General features: G+C 34.4%; 2 protein-coding genes across 3 annotated transcripts; one reads left to right on the top strand and one right to left on the bottom strand.

The window, feature by feature from the left end:
- Positions 1-1,876: 1,876 nt before the first annotated feature.
- Positions 1,877-7,062, top strand: LOC100776581 (J domain-containing protein spf31). The gene is made up of 9 exons (XM_003543363.5): positions 1,877-2,157; positions 3,143-3,233; positions 3,313-3,373; positions 4,482-4,559; positions 5,111-5,184; positions 5,435-5,548; positions 5,672-5,779; positions 6,588-6,626; positions 6,738-7,062. The coding sequence occupies exons 1-9, from the start codon at positions 2,057-2,059 to the stop codon at positions 6,822-6,824; spliced, it is 753 nt and encodes a 250-aa protein (XP_003543411.1). The 5' UTR covers positions 1,877-2,056; the 3' UTR covers positions 6,825-7,062.
- A 290-nt stretch (positions 7,063-7,352) lies between these two features.
- Positions 7,353-19,889, bottom strand: LOC100776048 (serine/threonine-protein phosphatase BSL3). Of its 2 annotated transcripts, XM_003543362.5 has the most exons (21): positions 18,611-19,885; positions 16,412-16,472; positions 16,225-16,303; positions 16,051-16,130; positions 15,866-15,960; positions 15,667-15,766; positions 14,760-14,829; positions 14,027-14,128; positions 13,861-13,942; positions 13,510-13,689; positions 12,582-12,825; positions 12,261-12,498; positions 11,992-12,162; positions 11,266-11,504; positions 10,248-10,332; positions 10,063-10,161; positions 9,786-9,985; positions 9,640-9,715; positions 8,788-8,923; positions 8,568-8,707; positions 7,353-7,997 (listed from the first exon to the last, which is right to left on the bottom strand). In XM_003543362.5, exons 1-21 carry the CDS (start codon positions 19,014-19,016, stop codon positions 7,914-7,916), a joined length of 2,967 nt encoding a protein of 988 aa, XP_003543410.1. In that variant the 5' UTR covers positions 19,017-19,885; the 3' UTR covers positions 7,353-7,913. The 2 variants fall into 2 exon arrangements, with proteins under 2 accessions (XP_003543410.1, XP_006594918.1); XM_006594855.4 differs by lacking the exons at positions 7,353-7,997; positions 8,568-8,707; positions 8,788-8,923 and adding an exon at positions 8,948-9,085 and having other exon boundaries at positions 18,611-19,889.
- Positions 19,890-20,959: the final 1,070 nt, after the last annotated feature.

The following is a 20,959-nucleotide window of genomic DNA, read 5'->3' as shown; positions in this document are numbered from 1 at the left end:
TAAGGTTTAAGGTGCAAATTAAGGTTGTTATAGATGTAATTAAATTAATTAAAGTGATTTATAAGTTTTTTTTACGTAAGTGATTTATAAGTTAAAATTTAGATGTTGTGTATCAAAATCTCTATAATCAAATTGTTAGAACATTAATTCTTATCATTCTTATAAACTTTTCAGGACCCTAACTTAGTTTCTGTAGTCTAAGAGAATTTTGGGTACAACCATAATCTCCACCACTTAAATAAATAGTAACTTAGACACAATTCAGGTCAACATGTTAATTGCAAATGACTAACCTCCCACTTGTCAATTGTGAACCCCTGCAGTCTCTTTCAGGTCCCATATAAAAACGCTAACCTGAATCCTCCTCTGTTGGCCACATCGATAGACGCCCAGAGTTGTGAGAATATGTGAGATAAAAAATAGTGGGTAGTTTTAGTGAATGGTTTTGAAAGTAAACAAAGGAGAATAAAAAAGTGTATTTTCTTTATTATAGTTTTTTTTCTCTCTCGTCTAAATTAGTTTCTTTAGCTAGATTCAACCCGGCTGATTCTTTATTATAATTTTAAATTAAAAATAAAGAGTTTAATGGTTAAAATTGTGTAAAAAAATTATATTGTCATTTATTCAATAATAATGTTTGTATAACTTTTAAATACTTATTTATTATAAAAGTCGATAAATTTATTTTAAGCAATAAAAAAGATAAGGGGAAAAAATACTAATATTCTAATTTGCACATCTTCAAAATTGTCTTATATGATTCTTAGATCTATTCGACATAAAAAACACAAGATTCTTTTCACAATTAAAACTTCACATTTAAAACTATTAAGTATCATTAATGATAAAGATGTGTGAATTTTAAAGTATCCATCATTCTCCTAGATTAAAAAGACACACCATTCTACATATTTTTCTCTTGTGTGAACTCAATCTCGTTAATGATATTTTGTTGATGTGATTTTTTGTAAAAGGAATATGAAAAGATTGATATGCTTCAATTTAATTTTAATCCTACACCAAATGAGCTTTTGCCAAGCGACACATATCCGAAATATATATGTAATGCCACTTAGGATGACTAGAATAGGTGACAATGATATGTCATTTATTATTTGACTTAACATCACTATTAAATGTATTAATAATGATTAGGGGTATTTTAGTACCTTGAAACATGATAGATGCATTAGGTAGCAAAAATAATTTTGACAAACCACAACAACTTTTGATGAAAAGTGAAATATGCAAACACTTATGTAGACACTTTAATACTTGAGGGAGGGTAAATTGCGAATAATTATCAAGTATTGGATATATATTTCTAAGCATGAAATGTCTTGTTTATACTAATTTTAAAAGAAATATTCTTATTTGGTATACACATTTTATTACATCATTTTATTCTTTGTCAATTTTTAAATTTTTATCACTTTTCTCTTAATAAGTATCTACTACTTTCATGTTGTTAGTTTTTTTTTTTTACTTCTAATTTTTTTTCTTTTTTCTTTTTAGTTAAAATAGGTAGAGAGACATAGAGAAACCCTCTTCACTAGTATAGTAATAATGTGAGAAAGGTAATTAAACAAAAGTCCTACCTGAGTCATGTGGCCAAACCCAAGATATCTTTAGAGCAAACAGATAATTAATGATTAAGTTTTAATAAGATATATTTTTAGAAATAGAAGATAAAAAATATTTAACCAAATGATTAAAATTAAGTATTTATTATAACCAATAAATTTTTAAAAAACAAATGATAAAAACAAAAAATAACTCCAAAATAATTCCTCCTTTTTATAATTACTCGATACTAATTTGTATTGCATTCAACTTGCTCTAAAACGACATTTCTTTTGATGGTTGAAGTTGTGATGCTTTATTTTATTTCATAAACAAAATACTAGTAGAATATGTAAGGCATACATGAGGCCTCAAAAACTGGGGTTCCTGAGGTTTGTTGTCGTTTGAGAGGATTCGATCGGCGAATCTTGTTTTCGACCTCAAATTGAATTCAACAGTGAATTGCTGGAAGGAAAAGGGAACGAACCAAAAAATGGGAGACACAAACCACGCGTCCACCGTCGATGACGATTTGCTCCTCAAAAACTTCTTCGCCGAAGTTAGCGAAGTTGAAAGGGATAACGAAGTGCTTAGGTACTTTTCTATCTTTGAATATGTATATGTGTATATATGTATTTGTGCGTGTGTTTTGCTATGAGATTATGTGCTTCTGAATCGTAATTTTCTGTCGCGTTCTCTTTATTTCGTCTAGTTTTTTTTTTTTTTTTTTTTTTTTTTTTTTTTTTTTTATGTATGCGTGTGTTGGTGCTATAAGTTTAGGTTAGGTGGTGACTAGGGTTTCTGGACGGTTATTTCTGTGTAATTATTGCATATGTTGGTGAATTTATGCTTTGGTTTTGGAGTGGTTTTTTTTTTCATATGTTTCTTAATTAGGATCACCGAAGCTTCGCGAACTGAGATCTTTGCGTGATCCAAAAATTGTGTCGATTGGTTTATTGGAATGCGGATGATGCTGCCTCTGCTCTCCATGTATACATGCGAGTCTACGTGAGGATGGAGACATATGATTGGCATTTTAATTTTGCTCTCGATGTTGAATTTGAGTTTTTCGTATGTGCCGTGTTTTTGTCAGAGTTTTCATAAAACTAGTGAATCTTACTATCAACAACGAACTGAGCAACATCGGCCTACTATAGTAGTGTTAATCAAATTCTTTCACATAAGTGTATAATTGGCATTTTGATTGTAACTTCAAAGAATCATTTGAATTGTAGATAATGTATTGTATTATATTGGGCTCTTCATTGGTTGGAATACATTGAGTTTTTCTGAGCAAAGGTGTAACAAGAATGTCATGAGGCTGAAGGATGGAGGGGAAATCAGTAATTGATGGTTTATTAACAATAACATTGGTTGAAAGATCCCAAAATGAAAGTTTAGAAACCAAAACCCAGTGTAGTGGATGAATTTTAAACAAATATGTTATTCAATTTGTAATTTTAAAATATGCTTGGTTCTTATACCAAATATTTATGTGGAAAATGAGAAATTTTGTTATTGTTTTAAGTTCTATGCACTCTGCTGATCAACATTCTCTGGGTTTTGGTTTTCTCCACAGGATTCTCTCTTGTTTTAAGTTGAATCCTTTTGAGTATCTAAACTTATCATTTGATTCATCAATTGATGATGTGAAAAAGCAGTACCGCAAGGTAATGTCATCCTACTGCTCACAGCTGTCTTAACTGTTCTGCTGGCTTTTTATATCATACCCTTGCAAATCTTATGTAGTTATCATTGATGGTTCACCCTGACAAATGTAAGCATCCGCAAGCAAAGGAGGCTTTTGGAGGTACATGAATACATGCTTTATGATATTGATAGCTTTGGTGGAATTAAACATTTTACTTGTTTATCTATGTTTGTTTCTTGTTTCTTTGAACTTGTTAAATGTCTCACATTTGCTAGGAATATAGGCATAGTAGTCCTTTTAAGACTTAGGCAATACTCACCTCTTGAACTAGCTTTTAGGGTTTGATTAACATAGTTTAGGCCTTTTAAGGAATATGGCCATAGTTTAGGTCCAGTTAGTCTTGATGTCGAGCCACTTGCATATGTCCAGTTCTGGGCATGGGAGTTGTGTTAAGAGATGCCCTGCATCGGCCAGGAATATGTCCAGTTCTATGCACTTGCATACCTCTTCAATCAACGACATAATTTAGTTAGTAAACATATCTCTTGAGTCCCAAAAGTTGCTAATTTCCTTTCTGGTAGGCAAATATGTGCATAAATTGAAATATGTAATATATACACTTTACCATGAAGAGTGAATTAGGTCATGGAAAAATGGATTGCTTTTAGAATAATTTCTATGTTCTTGACCAGAAACTAGCATATTGGGAGAGACTACTTCTTTCCTTGACTTATATAGTGGAAGGATAGGCTTCAAAAGTTCAAGTAGTTGTGTATGCTTGTATGGATGGGTCACTTTTCCTCACAGTTAGAGTTACTTTGATATAGCTTTTGGAGACAAACTGGTATGAATTTATAAACAGTTCTTTCGACATACTTATGTACTTAACTATTCAGTATTAGATACTGTTCTTATTTACTACTTTATACTATCATTTTTATCAACTTCAGCTTAACCTATCCAGTGATGATTTTTTTCCTTATATCAATTATATATATTGATGCCAGAGAAGGAAAATTAAATAATTTACCGTTGGTATTGTATGTCATTCAACTGCTATTTTGATTGATATCTACCCCTTTCTGGCTACAACTACAATATTAGAGAGTCGGGAAGCTGGATCCTATCTTTTACTTTCTGTGACATTGATTCTGTATTTTGTGTGGGATCTATTATTATGATAAAAGTAGAAGTTTTGCAGCTAGATGGTTCACATGGAAGTTTGCATTCTTTTTAAATATTGTCTGTGCTATTTTCATGGATGCAGCATTAGCGAAAGCTCAACAGTTATTACTGGATCAAAATGAAAGAGATTATATTCTTAGCCAAGTTAATTCAGCTAAAGGTTAGTGTAAATTGGTCTTTTGTACCTGGCCTCTAGTTATTGTGTATTAAAGGGTGCTTATTCTTTCCAACTAAGGGTTGTATCTTGGACTGTAAAGGAAGTAAATCTGAAATCTGAATTATTGTGAAACCTGGTTTACTATCTTTATGACTATAGCAATTCAATAGTAATTTTTTCTCATCCCCCCCCCCCCCCTCCCGTCCCCTTGTTTTTAGCACTTTTGGTTAATGATAAGAAGTCATTATTGATCCTGTTTCAACTGAGTGCTGTGATTTACTACTCTCAATGGGAAAAGTTTTGTATAGGCTAGCTGTCTAAAAGCTGATCTTACATAGGCATTCACCCAGTTGAGGAGTTCATTTAATGTATTTACAACTTGCAAACCTTAAATTTGTGATTTGGGATCAAGCTTTTATTTTTTTTTTCGTCATTTCCCTGTTTATTTTTTCTTCTTTTTCAGGGGTCTCTCTGTAGAAGAAATGCTTATTCCTGGGAAAGCTGGGGACATTAAAGAATAAAACTAATATTTTTTTCGTTGATGCGAACTGCAGAAGAACTTAGAGCAAAGAGGAAGAAGCAGCTGAAGAAAGATACAGCTTCAAAAATGAAGTCTTTGGTTGAAGAGGTTTGTATAATTTTACTAGGGTTCTTTTGTAATTTTAAGATCTTTGCCACACCAGATTTTGAAACCTAAAATTTTAGAGTAGTCTCCTCTTGTGTGAGTGTGTTGCTTTTTGGCTCTTCTGCCTCCCTTGTGGTTTGAATACACACTGAATGGTCAGAGTACCAGATTTTGATGTTGTAAACTTAGTATTACTGTTAGTTAACAGACAATGTACCCTTGCTTTTTAAGAATATCATCTTGTTTGTCTCAGGGAAAATATGACAAACAATATGAACAATCAGAGGAGTTCCGGCAGGAGCTCAAAGTCAAAGTTCGCGAACTATTAACAGAACAAGAATGGAGGAGAAGAAAAATGCAAATGAGGGTATGCTCTAATCACCCCCACCCACTTTTCCAAATTCTGACATGTCTTTGAAAATGCCAGTGACAAGACAGTAAAATCATTTGGAGATTATTTGCACCTTTGAATTTATTCAATGTTATGTAGATATCTGAGGAGGAAGGCCGATTAAAAAGGGATGAAGAGGAACAGAAAGAAATGTGGAAAAGAAAGCGTGAACATGAGGAGGAATGGGAAGGAACACGAGAAAAGAGGGTTAGTTTTCTGTGACTTAATCTTTAAATGAAATTTTATACATCAAACTGCAATTTGTGATGTACTGATTGTGAAATTTATAATGAAGCTATGAAGTCATACCAGAATATGGCCAAAATGCTGTTCTTGTTCTACATATACTTTCTGGTTATCTGTATACATTTAGTGTCAGTGTGACAGCATATCAGGAGATAATATTTGTTAAGAAAAATATTTGAACTGAAGACACATCACTTTGTTAGGGACAAAGCAAACTAATCTACTACCGTTTGCAAAGGCTGATTTCAATTCCATGGTATTGTCATGGTTACTAACCAACCTAGGTGGTAATACTTGTGGCCTTTGGCCTATGCATCTTGGTTAATAAGCTTGGTAATCCATTTTTGTGGGTTCATTGAATTTATAGAAGTTTTTTAATAGTTAAGTAATTAAATAACTTGAAATTGTATCAATTATTCTTGTTGAAGCACACCTCTTAAAATTTTAGTGGGTGAGCCCTGTAACCTGGGAATTGTTGCATACACATAAGGAGATTTGTGCATTGGTCACCATTTTTTTAATTCTTGCATTTTAAGCCTACACGGGTCTTTGAAGCAGTTTAAAATTCTCATGCTTTTCATCAGCTGTTTAGAAAATAATCTGAATGATGAGTAAGATACATTGTTTGAAGTGTCTTACTAGCCTACAAAGAGAGAAAAAATAGTGAATTTTGTTTGCATGCAGTATTTTATTTCTTATTAGAGAAAAATAAATATATACACACACACAGACAGAGAAAGATGTATACATTAACACACTTCATCATCAGGTATCCAGTTGGAGAGATTTTATGAAGGGTGGAAAGAAGGTGAGATACTATGCTTACTGATTTTCATATAAACTTTTCCGTTTGACATGTACCTTGGAACCGATGGTTATTAATTGCTCAAATAATATCCACCATTTTGTATGTCTGCAGAATAAGAAAGGGGAAATTCGTCCACCGAAGCTTAAGACAGAAGATCCCAACAAATCCTACGTTCAAAGGCCTGTAAAAAGAGGTTAGGGGTTCTGCCGTCGAGTTAGAAGATCACAGCAATCAATTGAAACAGGAGTCCGAGAGAACTTATTTATGCAGGCTATCTTTTGTATCAGTTAGATACTTTTAAACAGATTTATTACTGGGGTCATTTGAGGCATGTTAATGGAATGTAGACCTCCAACGAATGACTATCCCATTTTGGGATGCTAGGACGTTACACCCCAATACTGATAAATAGGAATTACTGGTTGAGGCATTGAAATGTTTGTTTAAACGTGGGCCACATGGGTTTATGGAGAATATGATTTCTACACAAATGACGATTTCACCTATGAAGCTCGAAGTAAGATGAAAAAACTGAATAGTGATAATACATTTGTATGCACTTTTTCTGTTTTTTGAATCATGGATAGTTTGCAGTTGAAACCTCGTTCACATTAGCTATTAGCCTATTAGGCACCGCAATAGTCAATATCTATAAAATCCTGGCAGAAGCATCTGGAAGCTAAGTAAATCCTGACAAAAATCCAACCCCCCAAGACATTTGCAGCATAGGGCAAAATACAAAATCTATTATCAAAATTCACATTCTTCCAAGGAGAATATCCATTCGCGCAAAAATTAATTGTACAAAGATGAAATTACAGAGCAACACCCATGATACAAGGACTTCCAAGAACTGATTTATATAACTCACCATCACATTAAAAAAAAAAAAAATCATCGTCCTCTTGATTAACAAAACCCCAACAATAGCCTAGGGCAAGTAAAAAATATGTAAGAATTGAAGACAAAAATAGCCTCCATGACAACCATAACCTTGATGTCGTAAACTATGCTCAATTTACAGACGGGTGGGGGGAACTTGAATTGCGTTCTAGCTTGGTCAAAGTAAACGTAGCAGTGGCTACCAACCTTTGATGCGGAACGTGTATATCTTATCTTATCAGGGCCTGCTGATGGAGTGATGAGAACCAAAACTTTCTGCAGGGATTAAGTTCACAGGTTCGAAGAGACTCCCGTAAATGGCATTATGCTATATACATAACACTAAAACAAGGCTGATAGCACGAGCCAGTACGGCATAAATTTGAAGGACATTCATAATGATCACTATATCCAAGCCAGCGAACCTCGGTCATTTGTTACTGGGGGGCGACCTCTAGTTGGCGTTGGTGGTCTGTTAGCATTCAACTCCTGGATGTATTAATAGCATTGTTTATTTTTCGATATAAGCACCACAATACAGTGAAATGACAAGCTCAAAAGGCTTAAATATGTTTTTCATAATATACTCATTTTTCAATTTACTACCTATATTTTTATATTTTTCATTTTATTATCTGATATTTTCAAACTTTTACTTTTGGCATTTTCTGTTAGTCTAAGTCTATTAAGTGATGATGTTCCACAGTTAGTTTGTCATATCATCACTTAATCAATGATGTGACACTCCGTTAGTTTGTCACATCATTATTTAACGAAATAAGACTAGATAGGTACCAAAACCAAAAATTTAAAAATGTCATGCACTAAAAAAAATCAATTTTAGGTAATAAACTGAAAAGAGATATATTACTGGTCTAAAAAACATATTTAAGCTAGCTCAAAATTAACTTTAACGTGCCTTTTTTTCCTGAATGAGTTTAACTAAAGGCGTCATTGCAGCTATCAAATATACATGCCACTGAGTCATATATATTTGATAGCTGCAATAATAATTATTACGCAGCACTACTATTTAATGGAAAATATTTGAAGGAGTACCTGCATCCATGTATCTTCAATATGACGTTCTGGTGATGTTTCTGGTGAAGAAATTGCTGGTGGTAATGGATGGATTAGTTTAGGAACAACAACGAGGTCTCTACCCAAAACTAATATTGCCCCAGCATTATTTGCGGTACCTATTGGAGCAAGTAGTGTCAAAATTTAGAAGGGAACATGACCAAAGGAGGAAAGATCAATGCAGAACTCAGTAACATACCACAATAATTAGTCGCTGAAAAAAGTGTGATCAAATGTCCCTGAGCAAAACGCTCAAACCCATCCATCACACATTCATGTGCACGAACAATCAACTGAAGATCATTGTTGTTACAAAATTCCATGACCCGATCAGGCTGAACAATAAGAATTTACAGGCATTAATCAGTTTCATGATTCATTAAATTTAAACCTATTCACCTACCTTTCAAATATAATCATCTCATAGATACATGCTACAAACTTGCAAAAGTTTCAAAGATATACACTCTTCAATTAACAAGTTTAATTTTCATGCCCTGTCAAAGCAAAGATTTTTATCTGTCAACAAATTAGACATCACCCTGAATATAACACTTAAAATAATGATTACAAAAGCTAACAATCTTAACATATATGATAAATGATAGTGTAACAAACTTTTTACACTAAAAAGTTTGTTACACTTAAAAAAAAAACTTCTACTCTATCAATGTATTTTAAATTTTTAATTAAATTCTTAGATTTTACGTTTCAAAGGATGCTTGAAAATCCTATTAGAAATGTATTGCCAAGGGTAAAAAGTTTGTTACACTTAAAAAAAAACTTCTACTCTATCAATGCATTTTAAATTTTTAATTAAATTCTTAGATTTCACGTTTCAAAGGATACTTGAAAATCCTACATTAGAAATGTATTGCCAAGGGTTTCTACAATAATGAATAAAATAATAATATATAAGCATTCTAAATTATCAAATTCTGTCACATAAACAAAGCATATTAATATGTATTACCAGTTTTTATTTCATCAAAAACACTGAAACAACCAAATTACTATAGAAAGCTGAAAAATTACTTCCAAAATGACTAACCCCAAAAGTAACTAATCCAGGACCTCTAGCATTTGGTCGCAATCCTTCCACACTGTCATTCTCTGTAGGATCAGACCTGGAAACATTTCATGCTGTTATTATCCTGAAGGACAGTCAGAAACATGCAATAGCAAACAAGCACCTACCACAATAGATCCATAAGCACAATTGATCCAGCTTCCATAGGAATTGGACGCTGAATGTTTTCAATCTGTTCTACATGATTTATTGAACGACCAATACCACCGTGCATGCAAATAATTTTTTTCTCAATTAAAGCTGCCAGAGGAAGCCAATTAAACAGCTTGTTTATCCGATGCCATGTCCAAATTCCGTCTCTCTCACCCTGATTAACAATTTACATGATTGGTTGATGAACCCCATATAAACAAGACACAATTTCTGGTACAAGAAATTCCTTACCATCCTCTCTATGCACTCAATTCGGAAACCAAACAGTGCATTAATATCTGCAGCTTCGTGGTTTCCACGTATTAAATGTACATTGTTGGGATACTCAACCTGCAATATTTACAAACTATGCATAAATCTGAGGCCATCAATTTTGACAAGAAAAATCGAAAGACAATTGAAACAATCATGAGTACCTTCAGAGCAAGAAGAAGGGTTATAGTTTCCAAGCTGTGCTGTCCCCGATCAACATAATCTCCTAGGAATAGATAATCGATATATCTGATAGTCATTTTATAAAATTAGCAATAGAGAAAATCAAATGCCTAAAAACTAGTATTATAATTAATAGCCCTTTTGATATTTTATGGATTAGATGAAAAGAGATAAACAAACGAAGATATATTTTAATAACAAGATTGAATATTGTGTTGAAATATTAATCTAACCCCTGAATTTAAACTAAAACGATGACTATGAAAAAATAGTTATAAACTTTGGGTGAACGACAGCTAGTGCTCATGTACATAGCCAAGAAATTTTTCCTAAATTTGAATCACACAATCATAAATATATTTCTCAACCTTCCGCTCCTCATGCAATTGATTTGATTCTAGTGCAGCACCATCTTTAAAATCAAGCTATTAATCATTGCAAGAAATCTTTCAGTATTAAAAAATAATTTCATATTCTTTGACCTCCTTTTTTGTTCCATTTGACACCATAAGCTCTCATATTAACATAACAATTTACTTGTTTATCCCCACTAAAATAAACAATCTAGTAAGCTAAAGTATCAATATCAAAAGCAAACTGCTAAAAGAAATCTTATTCAGAGCATAATTTAAAATATAAAAATAATCTACAAAAATGAATTATATCATTCCAGTGAGGGAGTAGTATGTGAATCATGCATTTTTGCGCTAACTAGGCATACTTAATAGATTACTGTCCACAGCCAAGAACCACCGCTATGGTAGATTAGAATAGGAAAAATTTGGTCAAAGGTCTCTACAATGCACCAAGTGTATACAAACTAAGAAAACCAGCTGGTTGTGGTTTTGATTGGACATCTTTTACATCAACAACCATGCCCCAATACAATAATTAACCTATTGACCCATAATAGCCCAACTGAAACGTAGTCACTGTAATGCACACCACAATAGTATCCATTATTCACAAATAACCATCAACAGTAGCTATGAAACTTACGCAATGTCACCAGCAGTTGATGGTGCACCATACTCATCAAAAAGGCGCATGAGATCACCAAACTGTCCATGTAGATCACCAAATATTTTAATTGGTGCCCTAAGTTGCAAGACACTTGGTTCACTTGAAAATATCCGCTCAGCACTGTCACAAAGATCAGCAATTTCATTACAATCTAAGAAAAACTGCCGGCGTACTGGTGGTTTCCATCCACGAGGCTTTAAGAGGTGTGCAATGACCTATAAAAGTAAGGAAACTCCATAAGAAACAAACCTGAATCTGAATCTGAATATAAGACAAAGCAAGCATGCTTAGTAATTGCTGTAAATAACAGAAATATCTTAGGGGATCCATCATTAACTTATTTGATCTTTTATCATCTTTTTTCTTTTCTTTTTTTTATCTTTTCCTATTTATATTTAAGCCATAGTTTCCTTATTTTCAGGATAGTTTTTCTCCTATAAAAGCATGATTAGAGAATGTAATTGGTGTGACGGAAATTAATAAAGAAGTTTCTTTTTCAACTGTAATCCAACAAAAGTGGTATGATAAAGCTATGTAAACCATGACTAGAAACCTCCCAAACATAATTATCAGAAAATTGTGATGAAAGATGGAGTAAGCAATGGCAATGAAAGAATGGTCAGTAAACACGAACAACCAAGTGACAAACTGCAAAGTATTTCTCTAATATTATTAATCTGTGTAGTAGAGATGAATCTGTACCTTTTTTGGCACACTATTGATAGACATCTGTCGATCTAATAATTTCCTGGCAGCAGTTGCATTTTCTGGAGTCCCGTAACCAACCCGCCTGCCTTCATTTTCAAATTGATCTATTGAAAGCTGTCTAACCATGCCACCTAATGCTCCACCAGTCTCTGCAGCAACAACCACCTGGAGAAAATTCAACACAACCAAAAATGTGCGTAAATATTTTATAGAAACTTGTACACAGAATAATTTTCCCCTGGTAATGAAAATGTATTACGCACAGCTCTGTGATGCAGCCGAACTCCACCAGGAGTAATGTTATTTGAACCTGCAGAATCAGGCTTAATCAAGGAAGATGTTTCTTTCCCGCTTGGGGTAGCCTCCGCCCCACGGTCTCTGTCAGGCAATTCAACTTCTCCATTCTCCTGCCGTGCCTTGGCAGCAGCCAGTGCTGCACTGATAGCTTCAGCTTCTGCAGCTGATGCTTCAACCAGATACTCCACACCTCTAGCAGTTCGCCTGTTTAAAGTCCTTCAGATGAATGAAGCCAAACAAGTAATATTAAATACTTTGCCCAATGAAAATGAAAACAACTATCTTACCGAGGTCCCTGAAGCATGGCATTTTCAGTGCTGATATCAGTATAAATGTCACCATTCATTGGTGGCGCAACAGGATTTCCCAAAACAACAGAACCATCAGCAGCCGCCTCAGGCATTGTTTCCCTCGTTCTATCATCAGCAAATCCATATCGTTCAGGTAAGCGTCCTGCTTGTACATTAGATGCAGCTGTTGTTTCAGCAGCAGCAAGATCTTCAGCAACAAGTAGGTCATCTAGCAAGACTCCTGAAGCATAAACACAATACATTACAGTCAGTCCCGCTTTTGAAGTGATGAATTGGTTAGATGATTAGATCATCATTATCATACAGTGAAATTTAAAAGTATATATTTACTAAAATAGATTAAAACAAATGTAAATCTAGTTAATATTTGAGATGAAATCATACATTTCAGCTTGCAGGATGAACAGGGATTAAATGGCCATTTTATTGAAAACTAATAATAGGGGCAAAAATTTTATCCACCTGATCAAAAGGAAAAACACACCTTGGTTGTTGGAGAAAATCAATAAAAGAAATCTTAGGCTATGTTTGGACTAGCTCTTTTATGGCTTAAAAAGTTAAAGCTCGAAATAAGAACTTTAAAAATAAAGTACAAGTTATTTAGCAGTTTAAGCTTAAAAGCTCCTTTAATACTAGAAGTTTTGTTTCTGTCCTGCATTGACTAGTTCATGATGAGAGGAATTTCACTCAATGTCATGGCCGCCAAAATTGACCTAGTTTTTTTAAAAGTACAGAACTTGTAAATAAAAGATAACCGAAAAGAATTTCAAGCTGTATTGTAAGGAGCACAAAGTAATTATCTGAATAGTCACAACTACATTGATAAAGATATAACATGATACCAAGCAAATAGAAAATACAATCCAGTAGAATGAATCCACAAAAAATTATATTTATGACTTACCCCCACGTAAACCACCATAAATAAAAATTAGGTCACCAACAGCAGCAGCTGCGTGCCTACAACGCCGAGTCAACTCAACTGCAGCATCTCCTCCTGCTGCATCAGCACTGTATCTACCAGTTCTTGGACTGGTAACAACAGATTTTGTATCACACCAAACACCAGCAGCAGTGTCCAATACTACAGACAGGAAAAAAAATCCAAAAATACAGCATCAATTGGAATAACACTAAATTTTGCCTCCATATACAAATAAGTTGATATAAATATATAATAGCCCATTTACATACAATCCAGATCATATAAAAAAAAACAGAGCACCAGCCAACAGACTAAAAACTTAAGCAGCACCTGCAACACTTGATGAGTCTTCAACCATCCGTCCTCCACCAAGAGCCCCACCAGACACATGGAGCCTTGCATTAACAAATACCTAGAATCATAAAATTAAGCATGATCCCTGAACATATACTCAACTAAGAAAAATGAGAATAAAATAAAAGAAACTGAATCCAACCGCTGCATGCTGATATCTTGGTGATGGTGAGACACCTGGGGCAATTGCCCATTCCCAACGACCATCTCTATGTTTAGCAAGTCCATATGCACTTGACAATGGCTGCAAACATAATTGGTAAAAGATATTTTCAACAAAGCATAGAAAGAAAAAATTCACGAGAGCCACAACAAATAACTGTCAAGCAGAAATTATATAGGAATATAACTAGAGTTAGTCTGAATAAGAATAGGGCCAAAAACAGAAAGCAACATTGGTAGGGATAAATTGCCTAACTCAACATAAAATGACCACAACTATGAAATCCATCTGTAAATATTTTATTTCTACAATCACATATAGCCTGCTCAAGAAAAGCTGCTGGAACTTCAACACACAAAACTCAAAAAGTACTCCAGTTGACAATTACTCTACATGGACCACTATAATGGCAAACCATATGCAAGGCAATGTTATCAATGGCGGATGGCGGAACACAGCGGAAGGCCAAAATTCCGCCACATAAACATGCCATTGCAGCCTATAGCGCTGCCATGGTGGGCCTCCGTTCACAAATTGCCTATGGCTGTTGGCAGAAAAACCACCACACCACTCCGCCATGGCGGCCATAGCGCCATCATTTAACAACACTGATGCAAGGAAATGCAGAGACAGGGACATCACAAAAAAGACTTAAGTATCAGACACAAATTGCAAGCTTCCCATGAATCAACAAAATGAATAGATAACTCACAACACTATTGGCATCCCTGCCTCCACAAAGCAGAAGAAGTCCATCAGAGCGTGCACTTGCAGTTGCATACCTAGTCAAAGATTAAATGGTAAAATGAAAATCGCACCATGACAAGTTGCACCAAATGATAGCCAACTAATATATTTAAGGTAAGTCTACACTTCACAGAATCGATTGTTTACATCTTCTAATGTAAGATATTTAAAGTATTCTCTTGTGCTTACAAAAAAAAAAAAGCAATAATGTGGTAACTTTGTTCCACAAACAGTAATATTAATGCTAATCAAAATGGCCAAATAAGATGAGATTCAATTCAAACCCTACTCAAGCTGCAGTCTAACTCAAGTTTTCGTACAGAAAATCAAAAGAAAATGAGGATAAGCCTACTCTATAATCACAATGCTCACACAAAGAATAAAGAATATAGCAATCACAAAATAACACAACAGTCCAACTTTACAAAGTAATAATAGTAAACAAATGAACATTATTGCTACAGGGAAACTATTGAAAATTTCTGACAATTCAACTTGCTTTAATTTTTATAGCAACATGGCCAAATTTTATTAAAGAAAAAAATGAGAAAAAGATCAATAAAAAACAAATCCAAGACTTGACATGAAAATAGTTTTAAAAAAAAACTATAAACATGAAACAAAGATAACAACTTACATTAAATCTGTAAAAACATCACTTAAACCAATTAAAATAAAGGAAAACTGGAATGAAGTGTTTAACTTAAACACTCAACAATTTTTGCAAGTACAATAATTAGAGTGACAGTTTTAAGAATTTAAAAAAGCACACAAAGCCTATCACGTGTTCATAAGAATTTAAAACCAATATGCAGATAGTGATGACAAAATCTGAGTCTAATAAGGCAGAATTCATGGAGACAGAAGCATACATGCAAGGAGGCGGGCCCTCTCCTTCTGGCTCTAGCTTGCGCCATTCATAAGGCTTAGCAGCTGTGTCCAAGGCCCATACATCAGCCAAAGGTCTCTTTCCTGGAAAGCAAAGAGCAAGTAATGTGATATCCAATAAATTTTCACACACAAAAACAACCAAGCCACGCAAAGCTAAAGAGATGGCATTTGGATAGTTACCATCATTGCCTCCAATTGCCATTAGATACCTCTGCCCCACCAAAGCCATTACATGTCCATAGCGTGGCCCGGGTCCAGGTCCCTGAACAGACACTCTACATAAAATTCAGAACCCTCTAGATTAGATTAAATAGCGTTGGAAGCATTAAGTCATCAGGAAAAATCATGAAGGTTACAATTCAAACCTATGCCAGCGTGGCCATTGCTGAGTGAGATCAAGAACATGAAGGTCCTCTGCTGACAAACCAGCAGGACCAATGCCACCCTGTGTAACATGGCAATATTCCATTAAGAACTAAGCTAATAATTTAAATAAAGGAAATAAATTCAGCAACATTAAGATATTCTTTCCATGCGACCTGAATAACCACCATAGTTCCTACAGCAGTCGCCACATGTGCAGCCCTTGGAGTAGGAGGTTCTCCAAAGGGAGTTATCCTGCATGATATTTCCCTTATTAAGCACTGATGCAAAGTATGCAAGTCTATACAAGTAATAATTAAGTCTTAATGGAGGTGAGAAAGAATAACTTAGTTCTAAGCTCACCTAGACCATTTATTAGTCAAGACATCATAACAGTGGACATCAGCTGTGGCACCAGCTAAACCTGAAATGCAAATCATGTAACAGGATAAATTGTAAGCATAAACAATATAACACTCAATTGTTAAAGCTATAGAACATATCATTTCATTCACAAAGAAGCTCCCTTAATCCAATCAATATCAACTCTTGACTTCAAAGGAAAAAATGCATAAATCTATATAAATTATTGTTTATCCTGTGTTACTCCTTGCAGGAAGATAAGCAGATGTAGCCAATTCTCAAATAAGCAAAAATGTTTGCACCAAATCAAGTTTTTGGTATTTAGTTACCAACATCGATATGCACCATAAATAAGACTCACAAACATCATTTAGTGCTACAAATGAACAAAAACATGATATTCTGTTACAAATTACAATAATGGGCTTGGAAAAAAGAATGCATTGTTATTTTCAAGAGCTGCAACTTATATAGAACATTTGAATGAATAGATTTCACAACATAAACTGAAATAGAATCGCTCTTTCTAAAGTAAAAAAGTGGGGTTTGTTGAGCTCCTTATACCACTGAATCAAAGATGTCACTTAGTATAGTATGGTTTATATGATAACCAAAAAAATTATATGCAAAATGGAAAGGTACCAATCCAAACTCATTGTCACATTCAAGGACCTCCACCTAAGAGCTTAAGCTTTTAGAAGAGTTGGCTCTTACCAAAGCTTTTACGACCAAGTGGTCAAGAATTCAATCCTTGTCACCACCATTCTTCATAATTAAAGTAAATTTTAGGATACAGTAAATTGGGTTTGTGCATTATCTACACTTCAAACTTGAGATTCTTTTGCTTACAGGGTGCGTTAGATATAAAATCATTCATGGCCTTTCACTCAAGAGAGCTTATCTGTAAGGAGAATTAGTTCTTGACAAGCTTGTTTGGGTGAATGCAATGGCTATGAAGTGGAACAGAACAGACACTAACAGAAGGAACCACTAAATCCATCTTTTGGATGTATTAAATAGAAAGCCAAATGGACTGAAGTGTTCCCTATAACATATGTCAACTTGACTTATTGTTCCCCTCAAAATCAAAAATAGAAAAAAAGTGACGTCTGTGGAAAGAGTTACACAAGAATTTATGAATTTCCAAATGACAACCAACCATAATATAGAAATAAAGTTGTATATTAATAATCAATTCATTCAGTTTATTGCCTCATGCACACACAAACCTGTATTAGGAGTGAATTAATGAAATATTTGGAAAAAGTTGGAGTTGCACTTAATGAATAGAAAACAAGATAAACTAGTCTAAGGTGGTTTGATCATGTGAGCAAAAGAACAGCAAAGGTCCAATGTGAAAAGTAAATAAAATTGAAGATAGTTCAATTAAAAGGGGGTCAAGAAAACTTTAGATGAAAACTTTGAAAAGGTTTTACTCTAAATGAATATACTGGAATTTTAGTTTTTGATAAAGTGCCATGACAATGCTTGGTTTTGTTTGGTCTATCCAACAATGAATTATTTCTAAATGTGATTTCCATTCATTTCTACTCCAATCACTTCATCCATCAAAGTGAACTAGTATGGACCTTTTGTAAACAACAGAGCCAGGTTCCATCCCAATAAATAAATAACAAGAAGGAATTAAAATGCAGACCACATCACGTAAATGCACTTGTAACAGGTTGGTGGTGGTGGCTGCCACAACCACAATCGTAATGCAAATCCAGTAGCAACACAAACAAGATTTAAAACCTTAATCAACAAAGCCAGATTTATGAAAACCCTAGCTTCCATGAAGGAAAACAATTCCATAAACACCAAAGGCTAAAAGATGCCATGGAAATTGAATTGAATAGTCTAAAAAACAGCAATCCATTGCCACAAAGCCATCCATGCACTTACATGGCCTAAAATAACAATACAATCAGGATTCAGGAGTCATCACATTTAAACAACTGCAATAGCTAACCCCTGGACCTAGACCTTGACAAAAACAAAAGCCCGTCCATGCGTGCAGCTACAACTTAATTCTACTTCAAAACACAACAAACATGCAAAGCCTATAGTTACCAAACCAACTAACCAACACATACCAAAACTCAAAATAATCAGCCACAAAATCCTGAGGAATGTTACGTTAACAGTATAACATAAACTGGGGAAGATGAAAACACGGTAAAATAATTAAATACGTACGTATGCCAGCATTTCCAGCAGATGAAGGAGTTCCTGACGCCGCAGAATTGCCTTCAAGAGCAGTGGCACCACCGAACAAAATCAGCCTCGGACCAATGTACCCCGGCGTCCCCTCCTCTCCGACAGCCGCCACCGCCGTCAACGTGTGGCCGCACCTCGGCCCCGGTCCGTCCTCCTTCTTCTCCAAAATTGCATTCACCACTGTGTAAGTTGGCGCCAGCCTCGGTCCGACCACCGGACTCTGCGGCGCTGAAGCAGCCGCCTGCTCCGGAGATCCGTCTCCGGACGACGGCGGCTCCGCTAGCTGCTCTCCCTCCGCCGCGTCCGGAGCCGGAGCAGCGGCGGCGTGGTTCTGCGCGGCCGGATCGTGATCGGTCTCCGGCACCATCGAGGAATCGACATCCATGCTTCAACCCTAAGATTCGAGTAATTTCGTGAGATCGGAGCTAGAATTCCAGCGAAATTAAATTCCGAACCAACATTTCGATTCGTTTCGCGGAATCAAAACACCTCAAACGAACTCCCGTCCTTCGATAACACGCGCATCGAAGAAACTCGAACAAACAAACAAACAAACTCAATGTTCGCTCGCAATTGAAAGCCTCAGCTCAGACAAAACGATTCTTCAATTCGAAGACGAAAGTCCGAAACACGCAAATTGCAATAACAGTAACCAGCGAAAGGAAAATAGTCTCTAGGTTTTCTCTGTCTGTCTCTCTCTCTCTCTCTCTCTGTGTATATATATGTATATCTTTTTCTCTCTTCTGCGTTGAAAGTTGAAACTCAGAGAAAAGAAAAGAAAAGAAGAAGCGGTCGAAGAACGAAACGGGAAAGGAGACAATATCAAAGCCACAACAACGAAAAACACACACTCGCAGCCCCAAAGCGGAAAAAGGAAAATAAATTAAAATTAAAATAGATAAATAAATCCAATCACTTTCTCTAAGGTTGAGTTGAAGGTGCTGTGTCTTTCTCTCTCTAGATTTTATTTCTTCTTCTTCTTTTTGCCTTTTTTGTTTTTTCTCAATATATTTTTATGTATATTCTGTTATTTTTTTTAGAAAAAGTATTAGAGGAGTGACCGTGACCGAGATGAACGGTTAGGGCAATGTACGGCGGCGGCGTGACGGCGGAGATGGGGAATTGGTAACCGGGATAAGCGGGGATTGCTTAAACCGTTTAACGGCGTTGGCTGGCTGGTTCCTAATTGTAGGGAAAACTTGCCTTTTGGGCACCGAGGAGAGGAGAGGGGTTTATTATTTAACGGCTCAGTTAGAAAGCGCAATATGTAAAAGCACACGCTAATGTATTGGATTCCTCTGTTATTTGTTGTGTTGGGTTGTGAGCATTTTTTTTTTCATTATTAATAATAACCTGCACCTGAATCGATACCTTGTTTGGTTGTTTGGATAGATAGTAGTAGATTAGTAATAAATTACAATACAACAAAAATGTCTTGCTGGTTGATTAAAGAAATAATATTAAAAAAAATTTAAAAAGTAACATAAGATTTAGGAATAAAATGAAAGTTATGATGAACGTGTATTAATAATATTTTTAATAAAACTTCTTTTTTAATATTTTATGATGTTTTATTTTAAAATTATTTTTTAATAAGTAAATTGAAAGTTTAAAATCTTGTTTTAAATATAAATTTTTTAATTATATTTCTATCTGATTTTTTTAATTTATATTTTATAGTCATTTATTTTAAAAAATAATCCATTTTTAATTATAATTATTGGAATACTCAAAGAATAAAAAAAATTCAGTAGCTAACATATATATATATATATATATAACTATTTTTTGTTTTTACTTACTTTACAATATATTGCATAATTCAATTTTTTTTATTTTTTATAAAATTTATTTATATAAAACAAATATTTTTCTTGTGCATTGCATGAGTTAAAGTACTAGAAAAAATATTTTAAACATATAAAATATGTTTTATGTTTGTAGTAAATAATTTATAATTTGCTGCAAGGTTATTTTAAATTATTAATTTTTTCTTATAAAAGTATTAAAGTCTAATTAGAAAATAAATAAAAAATGGATAGAAAGAAATAAGTGATTAGAAAATTAAATTATACAGTATTTGGAAGCACTTTACCCCCTTGGCCTTTATATGACAATAGTGATTTGGAAACGATGGACGGAGACAGTTGTATCCAGCGGTTTGGTTTAGTGATTTAAGATAGAGATAAGTTGGATGGAGATGAGTCCCACAACAAAAAATTATATCCTTGTTGAGTGGTGCATCAAGTGAGAAATGTGTTAGAGAAAACACTTTTACGTTTGTACTCTCGTTGGATCAGCATGTTGACGTTTTTTTTTTTCTTTTTA

Source organism: Glycine max, chromosome 13 (genome assembly GCF_000004515.6).
Source record: "Glycine max cultivar Williams 82 chromosome 13, Glycine_max_v4.0, whole genome shotgun sequence".
NCBI lineage: Eukaryota > Viridiplantae > Streptophyta > Magnoliopsida > Fabales > Fabaceae > Glycine > Glycine max.
The sequence above is the reverse complement of the archived record's forward strand: the minus strand, read 5'-3'. Positions and strand labels throughout refer to the sequence as shown.

Coding starts and splice junctions, on each gene's coding strand:
- LOC100776581 (XM_003543363.5), top strand. CDS start 2,057: ATGGGAGACACAAACCACGCGTCCACCGTCGATGACGATTTGCTCCTC. Junction 3,374..4,481: donor AGCAAAGGAGGCTTTTGGAG/GTACATGAATAC, acceptor TCATGGATGCAG/CATTAGCGAAAGCTCAACAG. Junction 6,627..6,737: donor TTATGAAGGGTGGAAAGAAG/GTGAGATACTAT, acceptor GTATGTCTGCAG/AATAAGAAAGGGGAAATTCG.
- LOC100776048 (XM_003543362.5), bottom strand. CDS start 19,016: ATGGATGTCGATTCCTCGATGGTGCCGGAGACCGATCACGATCCGGCC. Junction 15,767..15,865: donor GGCAATTGGAGGCAATGATG/GTAACTATCCAA, acceptor TTTGCTTTCCAG/GAAAGAGACCTTTGGCTGAT. Junction 9,716..9,785: donor GTGCTTATGGATCTATTGTG/GTAGGTGCTTGT, acceptor AAATGTTTCCAG/GTCTGATCCTACAGAGAATG.